The sequence below is a fragment of the Erinaceus europaeus genome, chromosome 17 (genome assembly GCF_950295315.1).
Source record: "Erinaceus europaeus chromosome 17, mEriEur2.1, whole genome shotgun sequence".
Lineage (NCBI taxonomy): Eukaryota > Metazoa > Chordata > Mammalia > Eulipotyphla > Erinaceidae > Erinaceus > Erinaceus europaeus.
The window spans coordinates 27,692,272-27,715,674 of record NC_080178.1 but is presented as its reverse complement, the minus strand read 5'-3'; the positions used below and the strand labels follow the sequence as shown (position 1 = coordinate 27,715,674).

The window sequence follows — 23,403 nt, the reverse complement described above, 5'->3', positions numbered from 1 at the left end:
AGCTAAAAATCTGTTTTAACAGCATGTAAAAATTACTTGTTAAAAGTCATTAAACAATTTTGAATGTTATGTAGTTTCTTTTGAACAGTTTAGGTAAATAAGGTCTGTTTTTCATTCTGGTGCTTTTTTATTAATTTTGATAGTATGATGTTACTACTGAAATGTAAGCTAGAGCGTGCACTAGAATGTAAGCTCCACGAGAGCAGGTACTTTGTCTGTCTTCACTGCTGTATCTATTTCCAACGCCTGGTGACAGTGCCTGGCACATAGTAGGCACTCAATAAATACTTGTTGAATGAATGAATGAATGAGTACTGGTGGAATACTCCATTAGCTCTACTCTTCTTTTAGCTAGAAAACATGAGCCAAGTTTTCGCATGACAACTTCCAGGACAGGTGAAAACTTGAACACTGAAGAATTGACCTCTTAAGCCTAATAGTGTGACAAGCTGCCCCACATGCTTCTTGACTTCAGGTGAAAGTCTGCTTGAAGCCAAAACAAACAATATTTGAAAGAAAAATCAAATGCCATTTTTGTCTTCTAGGTCGTGGAGGGCCCCCAAGACCCAACAGAGGGATGCCGCAAATGAACACTCAGCAAGTGAATTAATCTGATACACAGGATTATGTTTTAACGCCAAAAACACACTGGCCAGTGTACCATAATATGCTACCAGAAGAGTTATTATCTATTTGTTCTCCCTTTCAGGAAACTTATTGTAAAGGGACTGTTTTCATCCCATAAAGACAGGACTGCATTTGTCAGCTTTATATTACCTGGATATGGAAGGAAACTATTTTTACTCTGCATGTTCTGTCCTAAGCGTCATCTTGAGCCTTGCACATGATACTCAGATTTCTCACCTTTGCTTAGGAGTAAAACATAATATACTTTACTGGGTGATAATTATCTCCATAGTTATTTGAAATGGCTTGGAAAAGAGATTGACTTGACATTGGATAAAATCTACAAATCAACCCTAGCGTTATTTACTGGTAAATGACAAAACTAAAATACATTTCCCTTCAAAGGAAGATGGAAGGAGTGGAGTGTGGTTGGCAGAACAACTGCATTTCATAGCTTTTCCAGTAAAATTGGAGCACTGAACGTTTAGATGCATACCAAACTATGCATGGGCCCTTCCTTAACACACGTTTAAGACTGGCTACCGGCTTTGACATAGCACTAGTCATCCTCTGGTCAAACGACTGGTCAAAAACACATGTAAAACTGCTTTTTAAACATCTGTTACTGTATAAGACAAAGCCGAATTTCAAGGTTAGGCTTTGGCACTTTGCAACAAATATGGGGTATAATCTGGATGGTCATTTCTGTACTTAATGTGAAATATTTAGATACCTTCTTGAACACTTAATAGATTCTTGACAATGACTTATAAGGATTGGTACTATATATCACTCCTTATGACACATTATCTCACTAGTACATTATCTCACTAGTCCTTGCTGTATTGTCACATAAGGTACAGATACTGATAAAAAAGAAAGAAAGAAAGAAAGAAAAGCCTTTGCCTATCATAACACCGGGTCACGTGTTTTTCCTGCAGCCCTGAAGGTTTTTAAAAGAAAAGGATATCCAATGCCTGCTGCTACCACTCTTTTAAATCGCTCTTTTTGAAAAGCACCAGTATGTGTTTTAGATTGATTTCCCCGTTTTAGGGAAATGACAAGTCAGTAGTTTCAGTTCTGGTGGTATAAGCAAAATAAAACGTTTATGAAAGTTGTATGTTGAAATACTAGTGTCCAACAGCCAGCAGCTTCTGTGGTCCCCCCCCCCCCCCCCATGCATTGCTAGTGTCACACATTTTACAGTTCTTTCCAGAGGCCCTTTCAGTAGTGCTCACACTTTTGTCTAATCCTTATTGAATCATCCTTTTCTTTTGGGAGGCATTTATATTCAAAATGGTGATTCCTTAGATGCAAAGGGAAAGTCACAAGTTTGATGGAGATGAAGTTTATTTATGTACGAACTTGGAATTTGTGCTAGCAGGTTGAGCACTACACGTGCCTATGAACTTTCATGCTGCTTGTTATGATCCAATTCGACTTCATGAAGAATCAATCCCACCTATAAAGCAAAGGCTACTAATGCTAAATTATTGGCATTTTCTATGCAAAGACTGAAACTTTGTTTTCAGTTTTTAGCTAGGAAATTTCTGCAGTAGGTGCTCATTTAAAAACAATACTGTTCTCAAACATCCATTATTAGACAACTGGATTTTTTTTTTTTATCCTACTAAAAATGGATAGGCTGTTGAACATTCCACATTCAGAATTTTTGTAGGGTGGTGGGAAAGGGGAGCTCTTCAATGTTTATTTTAAAATAAAACAAGTTCTTTGACTTTCATGTGTGGTTGTGGTACATCATGTTGGGAGGGTAATCTGTTTTACTTTGGCAAATGAGTATTTCTTTTGCTAGCACCTCCCCTTATGTGCTTTAAATGACATCTGCTTGGGATGTACCACAACCATATGTTAACTGTATGTTAGGTGGCGTAAGAAACCACTCACGGTTTACTGGGTAATCCTTAGATATGTATGCTTAGAACCTATATTTAAGACTACATTTGCTACTTAGTTCTGTGACATGTAAAATCAAAATTCAAGTTGTTTAGAGTCACCTATATGAGATCAGACATGGGCTGGGGGGGTGGGGGAAGAAATGCTTCGAAGGTTTCAACTTTTCTATGCCTTAGTGCAGAAAATGTGAATGTAGATTTCTATGTATGTTTTTAAAAGCATTGTTCTTTTTGAAATATGATTTTTCTTTTTTCTTGTTATCACCATAATCTAAATGTAAAGCTTTTAAAAAGCCTCAATTTAAATGTTATCTCCAACATGGTTGCCTCATTAGGCAGAGAACTTTTAAGTTCCCGTTACGATCTGAGGCTTAGTACTAATCTCGTCTGTGTAATATGTGAATACTATGTGTGTTCTGCCTGCCGAAGGTTTTAATGTTAGGTCAGATATTTAGCAGGTTTGAGAAGAGCTGGAAGGAAATGTTTGCCATGCATTGTAGCCTCACGGGTATAGCAAGACCCCAGTTACACTTTTGTATGTACAACAATCATCTCCCAGGATAAGACTTCTATTTAGAAGTAGAATGTCATCTATTTCAAAGCTTTAAGTAGAATGTGATTGATCACTTTGGCTAGGATGGTTTAATTTTCATATCTTTACATCCCAAAATCACATGGGAAAGTTTTTTCATTCATTGTATATTGATATTAAGACAATATTCTTTAAATATTTTCAGTCCGTTATTTTCTGCAGTTCTTTTGTCTTAGCTTCTTCTGTTCTTTTGTCTCCTGTATATGCAATTCTATTATGTGGGACACTTCCACTTTCAGGAGACAGAAGAAAGCATATTTATTCTCAGAAACCTCATTAACTGAGGTGCTATCTTAAACTCATAAAATGTAGACAATAATTTATTCAGACTAAGTGTCTTGGAAACTTTGTATTCATTATATTTTTAATATATCCAATTAGGGGCAGTGGGGGCACAGGGAAGCACTGAATTAAAACCCTTCATTTCATCTTTAAGCTCCTAGATTCTTATTTCATTTGATAGGATTTTATTAAGCGCCCTTAAATTTTATTGACTGTATTTAAAAAGAATCAGTATTGCCCATAAACTTAGCTCTTCTAGAATTAATGGGGAAGGAATACCCTCAGGAAAGTGAAAGCATATCAACTTTCCATCTCTACTTTTTCCCGTTTATGTAAAAGTACTGCTGAAGAATGTTTCAAATTCCACTAGATTTAAGTCATACTAAGGCCTGATTCTTTATTGTTCTTGAGGGAAATTTGCTTTAAAGCTGTAAGTACTATTAGTTGAGAGAAAAAAATTACAAACCCCTGGTACATATTCTCAGTATGGACTTTATGGCCCATTCCAGTCCCATTGAGTAGGCTGACCCTTTGTAGGTGATGAAAGACCACTTGATCTAGTGATAACATTTCCCAGTTATTTGTAAATAGCAATTTTAAGTTGTGTTTCTTATCAGGGAGCCAGCTACTGTATCAGGCCATAGAACTAAATCTTCATTCCACAAATGTTGGTATACTTTGCATTCCATGCACTCTGGTACTAACAAAAATTAATTCTGTGATGGAGCAACATGATAGATTAAGACTGCTACCTACACAGTGCATGGCCTGTAGTCAGCATGACCAGGAAAGACACGTTTGCATGGTAATAAGAAAACCAGGCCAAAGCAAAAAACAAACCACACACAACCCCAAACGAACAACATGCACTAGAGCATGAAGCTTCAAAAAAGGTGAACCAGCTCAAGTGGAAAGAAAGCAGAGTGAAGAATAATGACTGAAGAAATAGTAAGATTTACTACAGACTGATTAGTAGTCATATTCCATGTTTTGTATCTTAAGTTAAAACTTACTGAGGATTTTTAAGGGATGTTTATGGGAGTGGTGGTGGTGGTGGTGGGTGACTTAATAAAACTGTCATTTAAAGAACAGCATCGTTGAGAAGAAAATGTATGGGGGCAAGATGTGTAAGAATTATGCTACGTAAGAATTATACCATGAAGTAGAGTGCTGGTGAATTACTTCCTTTTTCATTGGCTGCTGCTCGGTATGCTTTGCCAGTTCTGCAGACCTGGGTTGTCACTTCTAGCTTTATAGTCTTACCTAGTATCCTCAGTCATTGCCTGCACTCTGAATACAGTTTGAGTAACTGCTAAACGTTTCTAGGTTCCAAATGTATGTCTTGATTTGAATGTAGAGTATTCCAGATCAGTCTACTGTAATTAAAGCAGATGACAAAGGCAAAAATACTGGGTCGTTGGAAAAGTGCCTTTTTTATGTGAAAAATAGGTCATGACTTTTCTGACTACCTAAAGCCTTGGGTATCAAAAACAGTGCCTAGTCCTTAAACTTTTTACCATCAGCTTAGAACAGTTTGCGGTAGCTTATAGCGAGTGGTTCTCCCTGCTTCTCTTTACCTCCCTGTACTATTAATTTTATGGATGGCAACCAGAATTAATCTGTTGATCTAGTGAGGTTTTTTGACACTTGTTGGTTCCCGGGATCCCAGTGGTTTCATATCAAGTCTAGAAATCTAAATCACTAATACATGTGCATTTGGTTACCTTGACTAACTTCCTACTCTTCTTGGCTATTGTACTTTACCTGACTGCACTGCTAGGGTTTTTCACATCTCAGAGTCTGGTAAACAACTTCAACATGGGGAAGCTGTTTATGCAAATACTTTCAAAGCTTAGTTTATATTCATGTCTTTGCTTCTGCGTCACTATCTCATGGGCCTTTTGCATACACCTCTAAAACTTGGGATACCGTTTTGTTCATAGCCTTCTAAACTTCACAGGAAACGTTCGGGTCAAGCGGGTCACTTTCTTGTCCCGTATTCACATTGTGTTAAGTGAATTAATTTGACAATGGGTAACGGTGCTGTTTGGAAAGGTGTCAACTTGGGAACGGGGAAGCTTCCACTTAAGATATCTTGAATTTGAGATACTCCAGAAGTGTCTGGAGTTCACATAGATGGGAAGTTAACCACCAGAACAAAGCAGAGCGCCACCTCTTGACGTTCAGATACACACACCTGTAGGAGTCTACAGTGGTTTCAATGGTAGGTAGAAATTCAACTCCAGATATCCCTACAAGGTGACTGCTTTACTGCAGGTTTGTGTGGGGGTGGGGAGAGGAAGGGGGTCTTGAGACAAAAAGTGCCCTCCCCATGGCACATTAAAAGAGTAAATTATTGGGCTGGGAACACAGTATAATGGTTACAAAAGGACTTTAATGTCTGAGGCATCAAAGGTCCCAGGTTCATTCTCTAGCACCACAGTAACCCAGAGCTGAGTAGTGTTCTGGTTAAAAGTTACTAAAAGGCGTTCATAAAACTGCAGGGATCCCAAGAGTCTTATTATGCAAATAAGGCCAACCTGGAAAACCGTTTACCTTCAGCTTCCTGAGACCCAAGTACCCGTACTATCCTCAGCATGGTCACACGCACCGGGCTGCTTAAAAGAGTGCTTATTGCCATTGTGGTCAAGCTATTTTAAATCGAGTTTCAAGAGGCGGTGCACCAGCTAGCGATGTAGATCAGCACGGTTGCATCTCCAAACTACATCCAGCACCGCCTTCGGGTCGATGACATCATCATTGGGAGACAGGTTGAAGAAAGTCCCTTAATGATCTGTCACCACGCACGCGCCATAAACGTCACTTTTCTGCGCTGCCTACGAATGTAGTAGTTGGGCCCACAGCGAAATAAGTCGAACTGCGAGTCGCGTGGTCAGGCGTTTGCTAGGGTCAGCCCCTCACTAGTGGTTCACTTAAACCCCACGTGCTTCCCGTTTGGCTGCTGACTGCGATCCCCAGATCTCCAGGTTCAGGTATCAGGATGTTGTGGAATGGGTGTTATGATTGGTGTCTGCTCTTGGGTCAGGAGATAACCCGCTCCTACCTCTATGCGGCAGCCCGCCCCACGCTGTCTGGCGAGCTTTGCGAAGGTCTGGCGTGGCGACTCGACCTCAGTTCTTCAGGGACCTGGAGTTGTGGGGTTGAGATTCGGGTGTGTGTGTGTGTGTGTGTGTGTGTGTGTGTAAATGACCGGTGACATATGCTTTCTCCTTGCTGCGACGCTCGGTATTGAATACAGATTATCTGATTCCGGGCCCACACTCGTATTTCACTAAGCTCAGCCATTCATCCAGCAGTTATGCTCAGAACTTTGTTTCGTGCTCCAGTGCACATAGAATGAAACATATCTTTGTGTAACGAATCGATGAGTGACGAGAAATACTCATCTTTCCACTGCTTCTGGACTTCTTTAAACGCTAAACCTTCTATCACGGCTCCAGTCCACAGTAATCTCCGACCTTCCGAGCAGTGGCTGTAGCTACTACTTACAGTGTTATCTGTCTCTGGACGGATTGCCTCTCATCCCTTTTTCTTGATATCTCCTTCAAGGAGAATGAAAACCCCGCGAAATCAAGGCTTACTCGTACTGCTTCAGGGACTCCCAAGGTTAACGAAAGCAAAAAAGAAATGCCCGATAATTATTATCGTGGGGGTGATTGTGTAGCCACCAGCTACTTAAGCTACACAACCTAGAAGTGGGGCAAGTTGAGATCTGGAAGGTATTCAGGCTTCGGAGAGAAGCTGACTTAAGTGAATATGGTCTCCTTCACTTTTCTTCTTTGATATTACTGGGATTCTTAGTACTTGCTCCTTTCACTATAAAATAGGAACTGTGGATATTAACTGTTATTGTACCAAGAACTGCTAAAATTCACACACGTACTGGGAAACTAGATGGATAGTCAAGGCGTTGTTTATATTACTAGGCTCATGTTTAGAATGCAGCAGGCACTGGAGTTTTTACATAACACGCCCTTGTTTGTCTTGTTTTAAATTAGACCTCTGCTCTGCTCTGGCTTATGGTGGTGCGGGAAGTGGTGTCATTTTAATATCATTGGTATTTCTGATGTTTCCTTGTTTTGTTGTGATACTGCTCAATACTTTATCATATATACTCATAATAACTTTTCCAAACTCGTCCATACTGGCTTTCCCTTGAGGACGCATTTGTACACAGTTCATCATCATAGCAATAATTATTGGCTCACTTTTCTGGACTAGCAGTAATGCATGTGATTGAAAATAAACGGCGGGGGTGGATAGCATAATGGTTATGCAAAGAGACTCATCCCTGAGGCTCCAAAGTCCCAGGTTCAATCCCCTGCACCACCATAAGCCAGAGCAAACAAACAAACTTAAAAACCAAGAGTAAACTAGGTATCACCTGCAGTTTCACCACCCAGAAGTAACTACATTTTGGTGTTTTCTTATTGTCTCTTCCTCCCACCCTGATTATTAGATGTACACATTAAAAAGCTAGTTGGTTTTTTTTTTTTTTTTTTAAGTTTTGTCTTACCATGTTATTCTCTCATAAAGCATCATTTTATCCATAGGTAATTTTTGGAAATGGTTCTGAAATGTGTGTGTGTGTTCATGTTCAGGGGCATTTCTTCCTCTCTTTTTTTATTATTACTGATTTATTAGGGGGAAAAAAGAAAACCCAATCAGTATTCTGGTATGCTTGCTGTTGAGGATGAACTTTAGATCTCATGCTTATAAGTCAAGCATGCTACCCACCGTGACACCTCCCAGACCACTCAGGTTTCACTTTTTTTTTTAACATTTATTTATTTATTTTCCCTTTTGTTGCCCTTGTTTATCATTGTTGTTGTTATTGCTGCCATCGTTGTTGGATAGGACAGAGAGAAATGGAGAGAGGAGGGGAAGACAGAGAGGGGGTGAGAAAGATAGACACCTGCAGACCTGCTTCACCTCCTGTGAAGCGACTCCCCTGCAGGTGGGGAGCTGGGGGTTGGAACCGGGATCCTTAGACGCCGGTCCTTGCGCTTTGCGTCACGTGCGCTTAACCCGCTGCTACCGCCGGGCTCCCCAGGTTACACTTTTTAAGATTTGTTTATTAATAAGAGGGAGAGGGAGAGAAGAAAGAGACCGTTCATGAGAAAGACACTAGAGTACTGCTCTGAACATTTGTGGAATCCTGGAGTCACGGGCTGTGAAGTATATTTTCTACTTTCCTGGCCACAAACAAAAGAAAACCAAAACCTTTTTTTTTTCTTTTTTGGAAGCTACCATAACATACATTATATATTTTAATCATCTATTATTTTAAGAAGAAATCAATAATTTTATTTATTTACATTGTTTTCAATTTTTCCGTAACACCCCATAGAGATGTGAGTTATAACAACTCTGCTTTACCTGAGGTAACTGCTTGATCACCCAAGACTTAATTTTTTAATTTGAAAAATGAAGTTGTTGTCTTTCTAGAAAACAGGGTAAAGTATAAAGATGATTATTGTTTATTTGATAAGACAGAAATTAAGAGGGAAGTGCAGTAGAGATGGAGAAAGAATGCGATACCTACTATGCTGCTTCCTCCCTGCAGGTTGGGACTGGGGTTCTGAACCCTGGTCCCAAACCCTGAGTCTTTATGCATGGCAACATTCTCTCAGCCAGGTGTCTTACCACCCAGCCCCCCAAGATGAATCTTTTTTAACTGTGCCTGCCACAGTCTCTGACCTCATGGGAGGCAGCCAGCTAGTTTCCCTCCTCCAGAATCTAGAGTTTATGTCTAGTTGTCTTTTCTTTCTGTTTTAGTGATAGTTTTCCATCATGAATCGGAAGAAAGTAGATAACCGAATCCGAATTCTCATCGAGAATGGGGTAGCTGAGCGGCAAAGGTCTCTGTTTGTTGTAGTTGGAGATCGGGGAAAGGATCAGGTAAGAACTGGCAAATAAGTTCCTGACTTACTTTGTGTCCTACAGAGTCTGCATCTTATAGGTCCTTGGGGGTTCTAGCATATAATGAAACCAGTCAGGTTTCCTTTGACTGGTTTTTATGTAAGTAAAATACCTAGTGGGAACCTTTGTTTTTTAAAAAATGATGAAGACTCATATTTAGAATCAGTTGCAGACAGGCTGACAGCTTTTGATGACTGGGGTGGTCGACTAAGTATAATATTGAAGTGTATGTGATCTGGTTTCTGTTCCCAACCTGATCACTACTTGCCTTGCGACCTTTGACTTGTCCCTTCCTTGGATCTCAGTTTAGTTACTATGTCTATCAAATGAGGTGTTTGGCTGGGCAGTTTCTAAAGTCTCTCTTCTAGCTGGAAATGCTATGGATTTTTTCTTTAACAGGTAGTCATTCTCCATCACATGTTGTCCAAAGCAACTGTGAAAGCTCGGCCTTCAGTGCTGTGGTGTTATAAGAAAGAGCTGGGATTTAGCAGGTAAGCTTGGTACTTTGAGTTAGTCCCATATGACTTAGAGATCCTGCTTATTAGTTATATTCCAGGAATTGATTCCTTAAGGTAGCTTTATAGGCACTGCTAATAGAGGTGCTGTCTCTAAGGACATTTTCAAATAGAGAAAAGAATAGAGCTACTCGTATATCCTTGACCGAAGACCAGTCTGTCTCTTTTCGGGGAAGGCCGTCTTCTTTGACCTAGCGCGCAGCTTCTGGAGGGACGCACATGGAGTGGTGACGGAGGAAGGGGACACCTGCCTAGCCAGCCAGATCAGCCGATCTTTTTTGCATTCCTATAGACAGAAAAAGGGAGAGAGACCATAGCCCCAGAGCCATAGCATCTCCCATATGGTTCTGGGGCTTGAACTTAGGCCACACATAAAAAGGCTTGTGCCCTATCTGCTGAGCTGTCTCCAGCCCCTAATTTTTGCCTTTTTTTAAAAGAATTTATTTATTTATGAGACAGATAGGAGGAAAGAGAGTAAGAACCAGATATGTGCTGCCGGGGATTGAACTTGGGACCTCATGGTTGAGAATCCAATGCTTTATCTACTGCACCATCTCCCACTAATTTTTGTTTTTTTACATGTGTTTTTTCTTCCATCTCTTCTAAGTTGATCAAACTTATCTAATACAGTTTCCTTTAAATTGCCTTTCTCTATTGCAGGTTTACTGAGTTTTCTCCCTCCATTTTTCTTTTTTTTTTAAATTATTTTTAAAAATATTTGTTGCCTTGATGTAGTTATCATTGTTGTTGTTATTGCTGTCATTGTTGGATAGGACAGAGAGAAATGGAGAGAGGAGGGGAAGACAGAGGAGGGGGAGAGATAGACATCTGCAGACCTGCTTCACCACTTGTGAAGCGACCCCCCTCCCCCCCCGCAGGTGGGGAGCTGGGGGCTGGAACCGGGATCCTTAACGCTGGTCCTTGTGCTGGTCCTGGTGCTTTGTGCCATCTGTGCTTAACCCGCTGCACTACTGCCCTATTCCCTCTCCATTTTTTCTTACCTTTGGTTTCTCAGGAGCTTTTATTATCCTACTTCAAAAACAAGCCTCCTGTCTACACTGGATCTCACCTTGAACTGCTTTCTGATTCCTTGTCTTTTTTTTTTTTTTATGATATTTATTTTTTTTTTGCCTCCAGGGTTATTGCTGGGGCGCCTACACTACGAATCCACTGCTCCTGGAAGCTATTTATTTCCACATTTGTTGCCCTTATTATTGTTATTATTGTTGTTGTTGTTGGATAGGACAGTTAGAAATCGAGAGACGAGGGAAAGGCACCAGCAGACCTGCTTCACTGCCTTCAAAGCAACCCTCTGCAGGTGGAGAGCTGGGGACTGGAACTGGGATCCTTGCACTGGTCCTTGAAGTTCGTGCTATAAGACACTTACAGCTTAACCCGCTGTGCTACCGCCCAGCCCCCCCAGATCTTTATTATTTTTTAATGAGAGAAACATGGGGCACTGCTCAACTCTGGATTATGGTAGTGCTAGGGACTGAACCTGATTAGAGCCTTAGGCATGAAAGTCTTTTTGCATAATCATTATGCTGTTTCCTCAGCCCCAGATCCTTTATCCTTTTTTAATTTATTATTTTTTTAAATTAAAACTCTGGTTTATGGTGGTGCGGGGGATTGAACCTGAGACTTTGGAGCCAGTCTCAGGCATGAGAGTCACCTTGAATAACCATTATGCTATCTACCCCCACCCTCTTCTATTCTTTGCTAGCTGTTACATACCCCTTTGACATGTTCTCTGTTTTCCTATAAACACTTCCTCCCCAAATGACTAGCATTTCCTCTCATTTTTTTATTGTCAAACACCTTGAAATAAACTGTTTGCTCTTCCTAGCCACTTTATTTGCCGCCTGACTTTTTCTTTTTTAATTGTTTAAAGATTTATTTATTAATAAGAGAGTTAGAGAGAATCAGAGCATCACTCTGGCAAATGGGACCTGAGGGATGGAACTTGAGAGTTCATTGCTTTATCCTGAGTGCTGCCGCTTGCCTTTTCCTAAATTCTGCGACTGGAAATCAACGACAACCCGATGCGAATGTGATCGCTTTTTCCTTCTCAGAGAAGTCTTGTATCAGCCCGATGCTATTTCTGGTAGTTGGCTGTTTTCTTTGAAACTGTGGGAGTCAAGACTTCTAGAAATCCAGCACAAACACTTTGGCACAAAGGCAATTTGAGGAAGTTTGTGGAGTGCTCAGGAAACCTGAGGAGAGGAGGTGTCAGCTCTGCCTCAGGAGTAAAGTAGAGGTGGAGTGTTAGAGCTCCAAGCCTAGCTTGTCTTGTCCACATGACTGCTCTGTTCCTCCCCACTTTCACTTTTTTTTTTTTTAACCATCAGGATTATCACTGGGACTGATACTCTCACTATGATTCCATTCTCTCTAATTTTTTTTTTAATAATTATTTATTCCCTTTTGTTGCCCTTTTTTTTTTCTTATTGTTGTAATTATTATTGATGTCGCCATTGTTGGATAGGACACAGAGAAATGGAGAGAGGAGGGGAAGACAGAGGGGGAGAGAAAGACGCCTACAGACCTGCTTTACTGCTTGTGAAGCGATCCCCCTGTAGGTGGGGAGCCGGGAGCTCGAACCAGGATCCTTGCTGGTCCTTGTGCTTTGTGCCACCTGCGCTTAACCCACTGCACTACTGCCAGACTCCCAATTTATTATCTTTATTTATCCGATAGAGACAGCCAGAAATTGAGAGGAAGGGGACTATAGAGAGGGAGAGAGATAGAGAGACACCTGTAGCCCTGCTTCACCACTTATGAAGCTTTCCCCCTGCAGTTGGTGACCAGGGGCTTGAACCAGGGTCCTTGCGCACTGTAACATGTGCACTCAGCCAGGTGTGCCACCTTCCAGTCCCTGATTCCACCACTCTCTATGGCATTTCTTCCCCCTTTCTATTTTATTTGATAGGACAGAGAAACATTGATAAAGGAGGAGGAGATAGAGAGGGAGAGAGAAAGATAGACACCTGCAGACTTGCAGGTGGAGCATTGGGACTCAAACTAAAATCCCTACGCATGGTAACATGTTCTGAACTACATGAGCTCAACTGGATGTGCTACCACCTGCCCCCCCACACCTTTTATGTTTTATTGAGAGAGATAGAGAGATACCAGAGTAGTGTTCTGACATTTTATGTGCCAGAATTGAACTCAGCTTCATGTATGCAAAACATGTACTTTGCTGCCCAGCCATCTCCCCAGTCCTACCCTCCCTCCTTTCTTTGATTAAAAATTTAAAACACACACACACACACACACACACACACACACACACACACACACACACACACACACACACACACACACACACCCGCCTCGCTCTGGCTTATGGTAGTGCTTACCTCTAGGGCCTCAGGCATGTAAATGCTTTGCCCTGACATTAAACTAGCCCCTGCCCTTCTTTTAAAGTGGAGTATTTGCTACAGGATAGCAAGGTTCACATACAGACTATCTTCCTCCAAAGGTCATCTTCTTGCCCACTCTGTTCTACTTCCTCTCCAGGTTTCTTTGCCTTTAAAATGTGTGTGGGGGGTGGGGTGGAGGCGAGGGACCGGGTTTCATAATTTCCAAGTTTCCTTCTCACTCTGAAGGGATATGGGTGACGAACTCTTTAACTTCTCTGATTAACTGACTATCTTGGGATGGGGGTGATTGCAGTCATCGGAAGAAAAGAATGAGACAGCTTCAGAAAAAAATCAAGAACGGGACACTGAACTTAAAACAAGATGACCCCTTCGAACTCTTCGTAGCAGCTACGAACATTCGCTACTGCTACTACAATGAGACCCACAAGATCCTGGGCAACACGTTCGGCATGTGCGTTCTTCAGGTGGGTGACTTCTTTAGCCTGTGCCTGGGCTCAGAGCATGGCAGGGGGGAGTGCTTGGGATCCCTCATTACCCCAAAAAAACAGGAGAACATTTCTGTGCTCTAGTCCATCCACAAGCATGTTCAGTGGAAGGCTTGGTCACTTTCCAAAGAAAACTTGATCACAGTTCTCTGCTTAAAACAACACTTGTGTGAAGGCACCAAAAGTGACAGTGATGCTTCACCACAGCTAGTTCTGATCCACCGAAGCTGATAAAGGACTATAGGGCCAGGTGGTACTGCACCTGGTTTAGTGCAATACACAAGGACCCCAGGTTCCCATCTTCAAGGGCAGAGTTTTGCGAGTGGTGAAGCAGTGCTGTAGGTGTCTCTCTCTGTGTGTGTGTCTCTTCCTCTCTATATCTCTCTCCCCTCTAGATTTCTGACTATCGGTCCAATAAATAAAGATGATAAAAAAAAATAAAGAAAATAAGAAAGTACTATGAATTTCAGTGGCCTTAGGGTAGATCTTTATTGGAACCAACTAAACCTTGTTTTAAGTCTGGGCACAGACTTCTGTGCTGCATGTCCAATCTAAGTACTTGAATAGTTTGATTGGTACTAATACCCCCACGACCCCTCACTTTCCCTCTCCCAGAGAGCTTCCTGGTCAGGCCATTCACTGGTATATGTTCTCTAGCCTCGCAGACTAATAGATTATTCACATTTTTCTTGTTATGAACTCTGGCAGTCTTTGTTTCAGCACATTTAAACACAGTTCCCTGCATTTTGTTATGTTTCTTTCAATAATTTTTTAAAAATTATTTGATAGGACAGAGAGAATTTTGAGAGGAGGTAGTGGGGGTAGGGGGAGAGACAGAGAGATGCCTGCAGGCCTGCTTTACCATTCATGAAGCTTCTACCCTGAAGGTGGTGGAGGGACCCTCGAACCTTGGTCCTTGTGCCACTGCCCAGCCCTTGGTATGTGTTTCTTATAAGTACATACTACGTGCCCGTGATTACAAAGTGTAGATGAAGAGAAGGGGAAATCATGAAGAGAAATTCTGGGATTTTTTTCCCACATGCTACTGGTTTGTGGAGGTCAATCACTGTTTCCTGATTGATTGGTCATAGTGTTATGTGACCTCTTGCCAAGTGTAGTAATGATAGTTTCTTTAGGCAATAGCTCCCCCGTGTGGTATGGTTGGGTTCTGTCAAGCAAATTGGCTCCCGTGTACATGTCAGATGATGAGTGTGCAGTGTCTCTGAAATTTATTTATTTATTAATTATTATTATTTTTTTAATTTATTTTTTATTTAAGAAAGGATAAATTAAAAAAAACATAGGGTAGGAGGGGTACAACTCCACACAATTCCCACCGCCCAATCTCCATATCCCACCCCCTCCCCTGATAGTTTTCCCATTCTCTATCCCTCTGGGAGTATGGACCCACGGTCGTTGTGGGTTGCAGAAGGTGGAAGGTCTGGCTTCTGTAATTGCTTCCCCGCTGAACATGGGCTTTGACTGGTCGGTCCATACTCCCTGGCTGCCTCTCTCTTTCCCTAGTAGGGTGTGTCTCTGGGGAAGCTGAGCTCCAGGACACATTGGTGGGGTCTTCAATCCAGGGAAGCCTGACCGGCATCCTGATGGCATCTGGAACCTGGTGGCTGAAAAGAGACTTAACATACAGAGCCAAACAAATTGTTGAGTAATCATGGACCCAAAGCTTAGAATAGTGGAGAGGAAGTATTGGAGGGGGTACTCACTGCAAACTCTAGTGTACTTCTGCTTTCAGGTATATATTTTGCAGTAGTTTATGGATACGTGTGAACATATGCTCTCTCTCACAGAACCTGGTCTATATCTAGGTTTTGAGACTTTGTTAGAAAGTGAACCACCTGGGATGGAATTAGAGAATGCTATGAAAGGAAAGGTCTCACCCGAGTAATGAAGATGAAGGGTTGTCATTCCACACCTGAAGTCTCTGGATACAGTCTGAGCTGAAGCATGTTGAGGTGGCAATAGTTGTGTTGTATTATTACTATTTTTAACCAGAGTACTGCTCAGCTCTGACTTACAGTGGTGTGCTGGATTGAACCTGATTCAGAGCCTCAGGTATGAGAGTCTCTTTGCATAACCATTACAATATCTACTCCCTATTTCTGAAATTTAGATGCAAATCAATGAATATTAGAGCACTTCTTTCCAAATAGGATTTTTATGAGGACTTATTCAAAAAACCTTTTTGACATAGAAAACCAAGTCTACATGTTCTTCAGGGATGGGTCTCAGTGAAGGCTCTGGAGAGTCAGGTTTGGGGGGTGGTGGTGGTGGTGGTAGTCTTGGTTTTATGTTGTGAAGCTCTCTTTTTACCTGGATGTTGGTAAGATTCTGTGGGGGGATGCTTTTTATGTCACCAACCCCCTTCTACTTTCTTTTTAGGATTTTGAAGCTTTAACTCCGAACTTGCTGGCCAGGACTATAGAAACAGTAGAAGGTGGTGGTTTAGTGGTTATCCTGCTACGGACCATGAATTCACTCAAGCAGTTGTATACAATGACCATGGTAAGTGTCTGCTTTGTAACTGAGTCACAGGGGTTCAGATCGATCTGTGTGTGTGCCATCAGCCACTTTCTTTGTAGAATTCTGCCGAGCACCTTCAGCAAGTGGGAAATGCAATCTCTGTGCTGGGGACTCTGGCCACAATTAGTGACAGTTACTGCAGAGAAACTTAAGTGACCTAGAGGTACCTAGGAATCACTCACTGACTTTCACTTTGCTTTCAGACATTTGTAAAATCTTCCACCAGTAAGATTCAGATATGATGTAGGTATTGTGTCTTTATAAAAGTCTGCCATAGTATTCTGCATGAGTTGTACCAGTGTTGATTTATGTATTCTAGAAAAGGGGCTAGACTTCCTCACGGCTCTTCATCCTAATGGGTAATGAAGGAGCATTGCTGACTCCATTGCCAATTTAGGAAGGACTTTGCTTCTGGGAAATGTAGTTTTCTCCTAGAGTTGAGGTCATGATTAAGTGTGGCATGTGGGGGCCGGGCTCGGTGCACCTGGATGAGCGCATAGATCACTGCAGGCAGGGATGAGCCCCACCCACCACCTGCAGGGGATATGCTTCATGAACATTGAAGCAGGTCTGCAGGTGTCTATCTTTCTCTCTCCTTCTCTGTATCCCTCTCCACTCTCAATTTCTGTCCTATCAAATAGAATAGAAAGGAGCAGTAGCTTCCTAGAGCCTGCCCTGAGCCCCAGTCATAACCCTGGAGGCCAAAAAAAAAAAAAAGAAGAAAGAAAGAAAGAGAAAATAAAGACAGATGTGGCAGTGCCGGTCTCAGGTCCCAGCAGTATTGCCAGGTAGGTGTCCTGATCGAGGCGGGTTTTGAGGTATGGCCATGCCCCAACATTCAGAAGTGGTTAAGATTGGCCTCAGGTTTTTAATGAGTCTCAATCTTTTGGCAGAATGAATTTTCCTCAAATCTTAATGCCAAGTTCCTGTTGCCACCACCCCTCCAGCCACCTATCACTAGCACTGCTCTAGCCTCCTCATACCTGGCATGCCTTTACCTCAGGGCCTTTGCACTTTCTGTTCCTAGAGGAATATCTGCACAGCTTGCTTTCTCAAGGCTCTGCTCCGTCTCATCCTCTCAGTGCGGTCTTTCCTCACCCCCTCAGAGTCTGCCTACCACTTGTGAACCTGCTTACTTTTCCTTCAAAGTATTTGATAACTACCCCAAACTACACATTTATTTGCTGTCTGTGTTCTTTTTTTAAAATTTTTTTATATTAAGTTATTTATTTTCCCTTTTGTTGTCCTTGTTTTTTATTGTTGTTGTAGTTATTGTTTTTATTAATGTTGTTGTTGGATAGGACAGAGAGAAATGGAGAGAGGAGGGGAAGAGAAAGATAGACACCTGCAGACCTGCTTCACCGCCTGTGAAATGACTCCCCTGCAGGTGGGGAGCCGGGGGCTCGAACCAAGATCCTTACGCAAGTCCTTGTGCTTTGCGCCACATGCACTTAACCCGCTGCGCTACCGCCTGATTCCCAGCTGTCTATGTTCATATGCTTGTCTCTAATATCATGGGGAAAAGGAGTTTGTTTTCCTCACTGCTGTATTCCCGGAGAATGGAGGCATGTCTGGTACTAAGAAACCACTCATTCAATATTTGTGAATGAAGCAGTGACTTTGTGCCCACAGCAGTTTGTTTTTTCCCCTCCCTCTCTTTCTTGGTTTGTCTGCTTATCACGTCAGTGCCCCGTATGAAGTTATCCCCCTTCCTATTTGCATCTTGCTGCGTATTTGTAGCATTTGCTGAAATTCAAATTTCTTTTTTTAAATTTTAGATATTTACTTATTTATTCCCTTTTGTTGCCCTTGTTGTTTAATTGTTGTAGTTATTATTGTTGTTATTGATGTCATCGTTGTTGGATAGGACAGAGAGAAATGGAGAGAGGAGGGGCAGACAGAGTGGGGAGAGAAAGACGCCTGCAGACCTGCTTCACCGCCTGTGAAGCGACCCCTCTGCCGGTAGGGAGCCAAGGGCTGGAACTGGGATCCTTCTGCTAGTCCTTGCGCTTTATGCCACTTGCGTTTAACCTGCTGCGCTTACCGCCCGACCCTCAGAATTCGAATTTCCTTACTCATTTGTCTCCCTCCAACATAGCTGACAAATTCCTGAGAATAGAGCTCATGCATTCGTAAACACCGGTGTGTACCCAGTGTGGTGGGCATTGGCATGCACATGTTATTGAGTAAATACATTGTATGAGACTGGTTCACATGTGGGGAAAGTCAAAGTTGAGGGGTAGTAGGCTGAGTTAAGAAGCATCGTATTTGGTGTCAGAGCCAAGGCCCAGCAGTTAGCATTTGGCCAGGCTAACTGGGGTAGGAGTGGGTACTCCCTGCCCAGGGCTGTGTAATACAACTCCATCACATCTGGACCTTGAGTCCCAGCTTCTTTGGGCACCTCTGTTAATGGATGTTGTCTGTTTCAGGACGTGCACTCAAGATACAGGACTGAGGCCCATCAGGATGTGGTGGGAAGATTTAACGAGAGGTGGGTCTATAGCACTTGTCTCTGTCACTTTGTTCTGGGGAGCCACAGTGGGAAGAGGGCCCAATGGAAATCTGTGATTCTTTCTGAGGGAATGTACTGCGGGGGTCTCAAATGGTGCGGTTCCTGAGGGCAGCAGTAGATGCGAAGCACATGGAAGTGACTGGAAAGTTAAGGCTAGGTGGCCTGGATTCTATCTTAATTCTCCTCTAGCCACCTCTCTCTCTGGCTCTTAGCTTACTCACCTGTTGGAGAGGAAATCCAAATCAATTTCTCCAAATGTGTTAGCACTCAATTGCTGTCTGTCTCTATCAAGGTAAAAGAAAAAAAAAAAAAAAGGCTGCTGGGAGCAGTGGAATTATTGTACAGGCACAGAGCTCCAGTGATAACCCTGGTTGCAGTAAACAAATAAACAAACAGCATATTTGCAGAAGCAAGAGCCTGCAAAAACTGATTGTTTGCCTGATTTGACCACGGAGCCCAGGAGGCCATTTCTAGGGGGGCACTGTGCAACAACTTAAGAAACTCGGGTCCTCTGGGAGTGAGGCGGTAGCGCAGCGGGTTAAGCGCAGATGGTAGAAAGTGCAAGGATCCCAGTTGGAGCCTCCGGCTCCCCACCTGAACGGGAGTTGCTTCACAAATGGTGAAGCAGGTCTGCAGGTGTCTATCTTTCTCTCCTCCTCTCTGTCTTCTCCTCCTTTCTCCATTTCTCTCTGTCCTATCTAACAACAATGACATCAATAATAACTACAACAATAAAACAACCAGGGCAACAAAAGGAAATAAATAAATATTTTTTTAAAAAGAAAGACAGAAACTGAGGTCCTCAACCAGAATGATTTTATTCCTGGAGACATTTGATAATGTCTGAGATACCACTGGGGGTGGGAGCTAGAGGGGTCTACTGACATCTACTGGGGAGCTTTTTCTATATCCAGGAGTGCTTATACTTCTTTTTTAAAAAAGTATATATATTTCCTTTTGTTGCCCTTGTTGTTTTATTGTTGTAGTTATTATTGTTGTTATTGATGTCATTGTTGTTGGATAGGACAGAGAAATGGAGAGAGGAGGGGAGACCGAAGCGGGAGAGAAAGAGAGACACCTGTAGACCTGCTTCACCACTGTGAAGTGACCTCCTGCAGGTGGGGAGCTGGGGGCTCGAAGAGGGATCCTTCCTCTTGTCCTGTGCTTTGTGCCACCTGCGCTTAACCCGCTGTGCTACCGCTTGACTCCAGGAATGCTTACACTTCTTTTTTTTTTTATTTATTTTATTTATTTATTTATTCCCTTTTGTTGCCCTTATTGTTTTATTGTTGTAGTTATTATTGTTGTTGTCGTTGTTGGATAGGACAGAGAGAAATGGAGAGAGGAGGGGAAGACAGAGGGGGGAGAGAAAGACAGACACCTGTAGACCTGCTTCACCGCCTGTGAAGCGACTCTCCTGCAGGTGGGGGAGCTGGGGTTCGAACCGGGATCCTTATGCCGGTCCTTGTGCTTTGCGCCACCTGCGCTTAACCCGCTGCACTACAGCCCGACTCCCATGCTTACACTTCTTAAAGGAGCTTTCCTCTTTTTCTGTCTTGTATTTTTTGGGGTCAGAAGGTAAACCCACTTGAGCTTGTTTTCCTGGTGATTGCGTGTGGGGTGGCTTTGGGTGACCTGAGACAGTGACTTAGGAGACAGTGATAAGTGCCTAGCAGGAGTGCTTGTCATCAGTCTGGGAAGACTGTTCTCAGTTTTCTTGCCAAGAAGACTCAACAGTCATCTCTCATTGCTTCTCCAACTGGGTTTTGGCTTTCTCTCTCTCTCTCTTTTTTTTTTTTTTATTTCTTTATTGGGGAATTAATGTTCTACATGCGACAGTAAATACAATAGTTCGTACATGCATAACATTTCCCAGTTTTCCATATAACAATACAACCCCCACTAGGTCCTCTGTCATGCTTCTTGGTTTTGGCTTCCTTTGGCTCTGGTAGAGAACTCGCTCCTCTGGGGCCAAAGGAATTTCCTGAAGAAAAGTCAGGTGCCTGGGGCTGGGTGGTGGTGCACCTGAGTGATCGCATATATTACTATGTACTAGGACCCGGGTCAAGCCTCTGTTCCCCATCTGAAGCTTCATGAGTGGTGAAACAGTGCAGAAGGTCTCTTCTTTCCCTCTATCTCCCCATCCCTTCTCAATATGTCTCTGTCTCTGTAAAAATAAATAAATAAAATATTAAAAATAAAGTCAGGCCATACCTCCCCCCCCCCCCCCCACACACACACACTTCATTATGGCGGTTTTGCCTCTCAGATTCATTCTGTCTCTGGCCTCCTGTAAGAAGTGTCTCGTCATTGATGACCAGCTCAACATCCTACCAATCTCCACCCATGCTGCCAGCATTGAGGCCCTGCCTCCCCAGGCCCCGGTGAGTCTGCCAGGGCTCCAGGAATTTGGGGGGAATATTTTTTCTTTTTCCCTTCTGTTTTTACTGTGTTGGTCTCCCATAGCAGTGACAGCTCCCCTCCTCTCATCTCTGGTAGGATGAAAATCTCAGTCCTTCTGATCTGGAACTAAAGGAGTTGAAGGAGAACTTGCAGGACACCCAGCCTGTGGGCGTGTTGGTGGACTGCTGCAAAACCCTTGACCAGGTGAGTGAGTCCCATGGAACTTTCCCACCCAGTGAAAACAACTCAGAGATAAGATAGGACCAGCAGGAAGCAACCAAAGCCAACTTAGGGCAAGTCAAGATTTGACTCCTGCCTGGAAAGGGACCTTTTCTCTGGAACACACTCAACAACACTACTTACTGTCTGTGCCATCTGGGTTCACGACAGAAGCCCATGACTACTTCCCCTTCTGTTCCAAACTCTGGGAGTTGGAGGCTAAGGAGGGGATGTGGGTTAATTTTTAAAGAGGAACCTCTTTTTTTTTGCCAAGAGAGGGTAACACACGTGTATTTTAAAAAAAAGATTTGTTTGTTTGTTTATTTATTATGAGACGGGATGAATGAAAGAGAAAAGAGAAAGAAAGGAATGAAAGGTGGTACCAGGGATTGAACCTGTGATTCCTGGGGCCTCTAATAGACTCAGCTATCTCCCTGAACTGTTTTTTTTTTTTTTCTTTTTCTTTTTCCAAAGACACATGATAACAGTTTTTGTTCATTTATTGCCTCGTACAGAAATGAGAGCAGAGCTTGAAGCCCTTGGTACTTGGCGCGATTCCATTGTGCTGAGGGCCCTTTGCCCTCATCACAAAGACTTGGTCTCTAGGCATAGACACAGTGTCTGGTGGGGAGTTACCAGCTTGCCATTCTGTCTCCTGAAGGTGATGGCCAGGGCTAGTGAACTCTGCTTCCTGGTGGTGCTGGAGTCGACAGGGCATGATCCAGTGGCCTTCAAGCTGTCTAGCATGTTCAGGGGCCTGGACCAGCCTGAACAAGACATACAGCACTGGCCTTTTCATACAGCCCTGTCTTCATGATCAAAGAGCTATAGTAACGCTTCCTGCCAGGACATCGTCTCAAAAGGGGTTTTCCTTTTTCATTCTGGAAGTAGATTCTCAGATAAGTTTACTCTCTATGAATAGGTTTCTCAGAGTAGAATTGCTGGCACAGACTGTACACATTATAAGGCATTTTGGCTTTCAGTTTATGGAAACACCAACAGTGTATGAAAGTCCTTTTTTTTTTCCTATAGCCCTGCCAACACTTGTTAGTCTTTACTGATCTGATTGGGAACATAACATCATTGTTTTCCTTTGTGTACATACCTTTAATTATAAGAGACGCAGGCACCATTTTCACAGGACCATTAGTTGTTTTTCTGCTTGGATTTATTTTGGGTCAAAGTTTTCTTTTTTTCCATTCTTGGAACATATATTCAGATGCATTTTCAGTTCATTCTTTAAAAAAAAATTTTTTTTTAATTATCTTTATTTATTGATAGAGACAGCCAGAAATCGAGAGGAAGGGGGATAGATAGACCTGCAGCATTGCTTCACCACTCCTGAAGCTTTCCTCCTCGGGTTGGGGTGGCAGCACAATGTTTATATAAAGAGCCTTTCATGCCTGAGGCTTTCCTCCTGGAGGTCGGGACTAGGGGCTTGAACTTGGGTCCTTGCGCATTGTAACCTGTGCTCAATCAGGTACATCACCACCCAGCCCCCAGTCCAGATTTCTTACCTGTCGTGTCAGTGGATTTTCTTCCAACTGTGTGTTATCAGAGTATATATATATATAACTCTCCTAGTAGTAGGCATCAGACAGTGAATCACAGAAATAGCAGATTGTATAGCAGAAGGTGCTGTGTGCAACAGAGAAATAGAGAGAGCAGCAAGCATGGTGGGATAGGGCATGGCGGGGGGTAGGGGGGCGGGGTGCTGTGGTTCTGGATAGAGTGGTCAAAGAATTCTTGCTCTGAAGGTGATGCTAAGTAGACTTGGAGCTGAGGGAATGGCAGAAGAGTGCAGGCAGAGGCATATGGTAAGAAGGCTACCTGGTATGTTTGAGGACTAGCAAGGAGTTTCCAGAGGAGGTGATGACAGAGACCGGATAGTACAGGTCCACTGGAGCCCTGGCTGGGCTTTGACACTTCTTTTGTTGAGAGATGGTGCCAGCGGAGGGCTTTCAGTTTATAGTCTTCTCAGTATA

The 23,403-nt window shown here is 42.8% G+C and overlaps 2 protein-coding genes across 3 annotated transcripts in view; both read left to right on the top strand.

The window, feature by feature from the left end:
• The window catches only part of CAPRIN1 (cell cycle associated protein 1), a 43,249-nt gene extending 40,881 nt beyond the window's left edge, over positions 1-2,368 (top strand). For both annotated transcript variants that reach the window (XM_007521809.3, XM_060176618.1), the window contains one exon: positions 546-2,368. In XM_007521809.3, coding sequence (XP_007521871.1) covers positions 546-610 — 65 coding nt within the window. In that variant the 3' untranslated portion in view covers positions 611-2,368. The remainder of the gene's footprint in view (positions 1-545) is intronic.
• Positions 2,369-6,253: 3,885 nt separating this feature from the next.
• The window catches only part of NAT10 (N-acetyltransferase 10), a 44,382-nt gene continuing 27,232 nt past the window's right edge, over positions 6,254-23,403 (top strand). The window contains exons 1-8 of the mRNA XM_007521810.3: positions 6,254-6,407; positions 9,214-9,336; positions 9,757-9,848; positions 13,551-13,722; positions 16,144-16,266; positions 18,714-18,775; positions 21,066-21,180; positions 21,296-21,403. Of these exons, the coding sequence (XP_007521872.1) occupies positions 9,229-9,336; positions 9,757-9,848; positions 13,551-13,722; positions 16,144-16,266; positions 18,714-18,775; positions 21,066-21,180; positions 21,296-21,403 (780 nt within the window). The 5' untranslated portion in view covers positions 6,254-6,407; positions 9,214-9,228. The remainder of the gene's footprint in view (positions 6,408-9,213; positions 9,337-9,756; positions 9,849-13,550; positions 13,723-16,143; positions 16,267-18,713; positions 18,776-21,065; positions 21,181-21,295; positions 21,404-23,403) is intronic.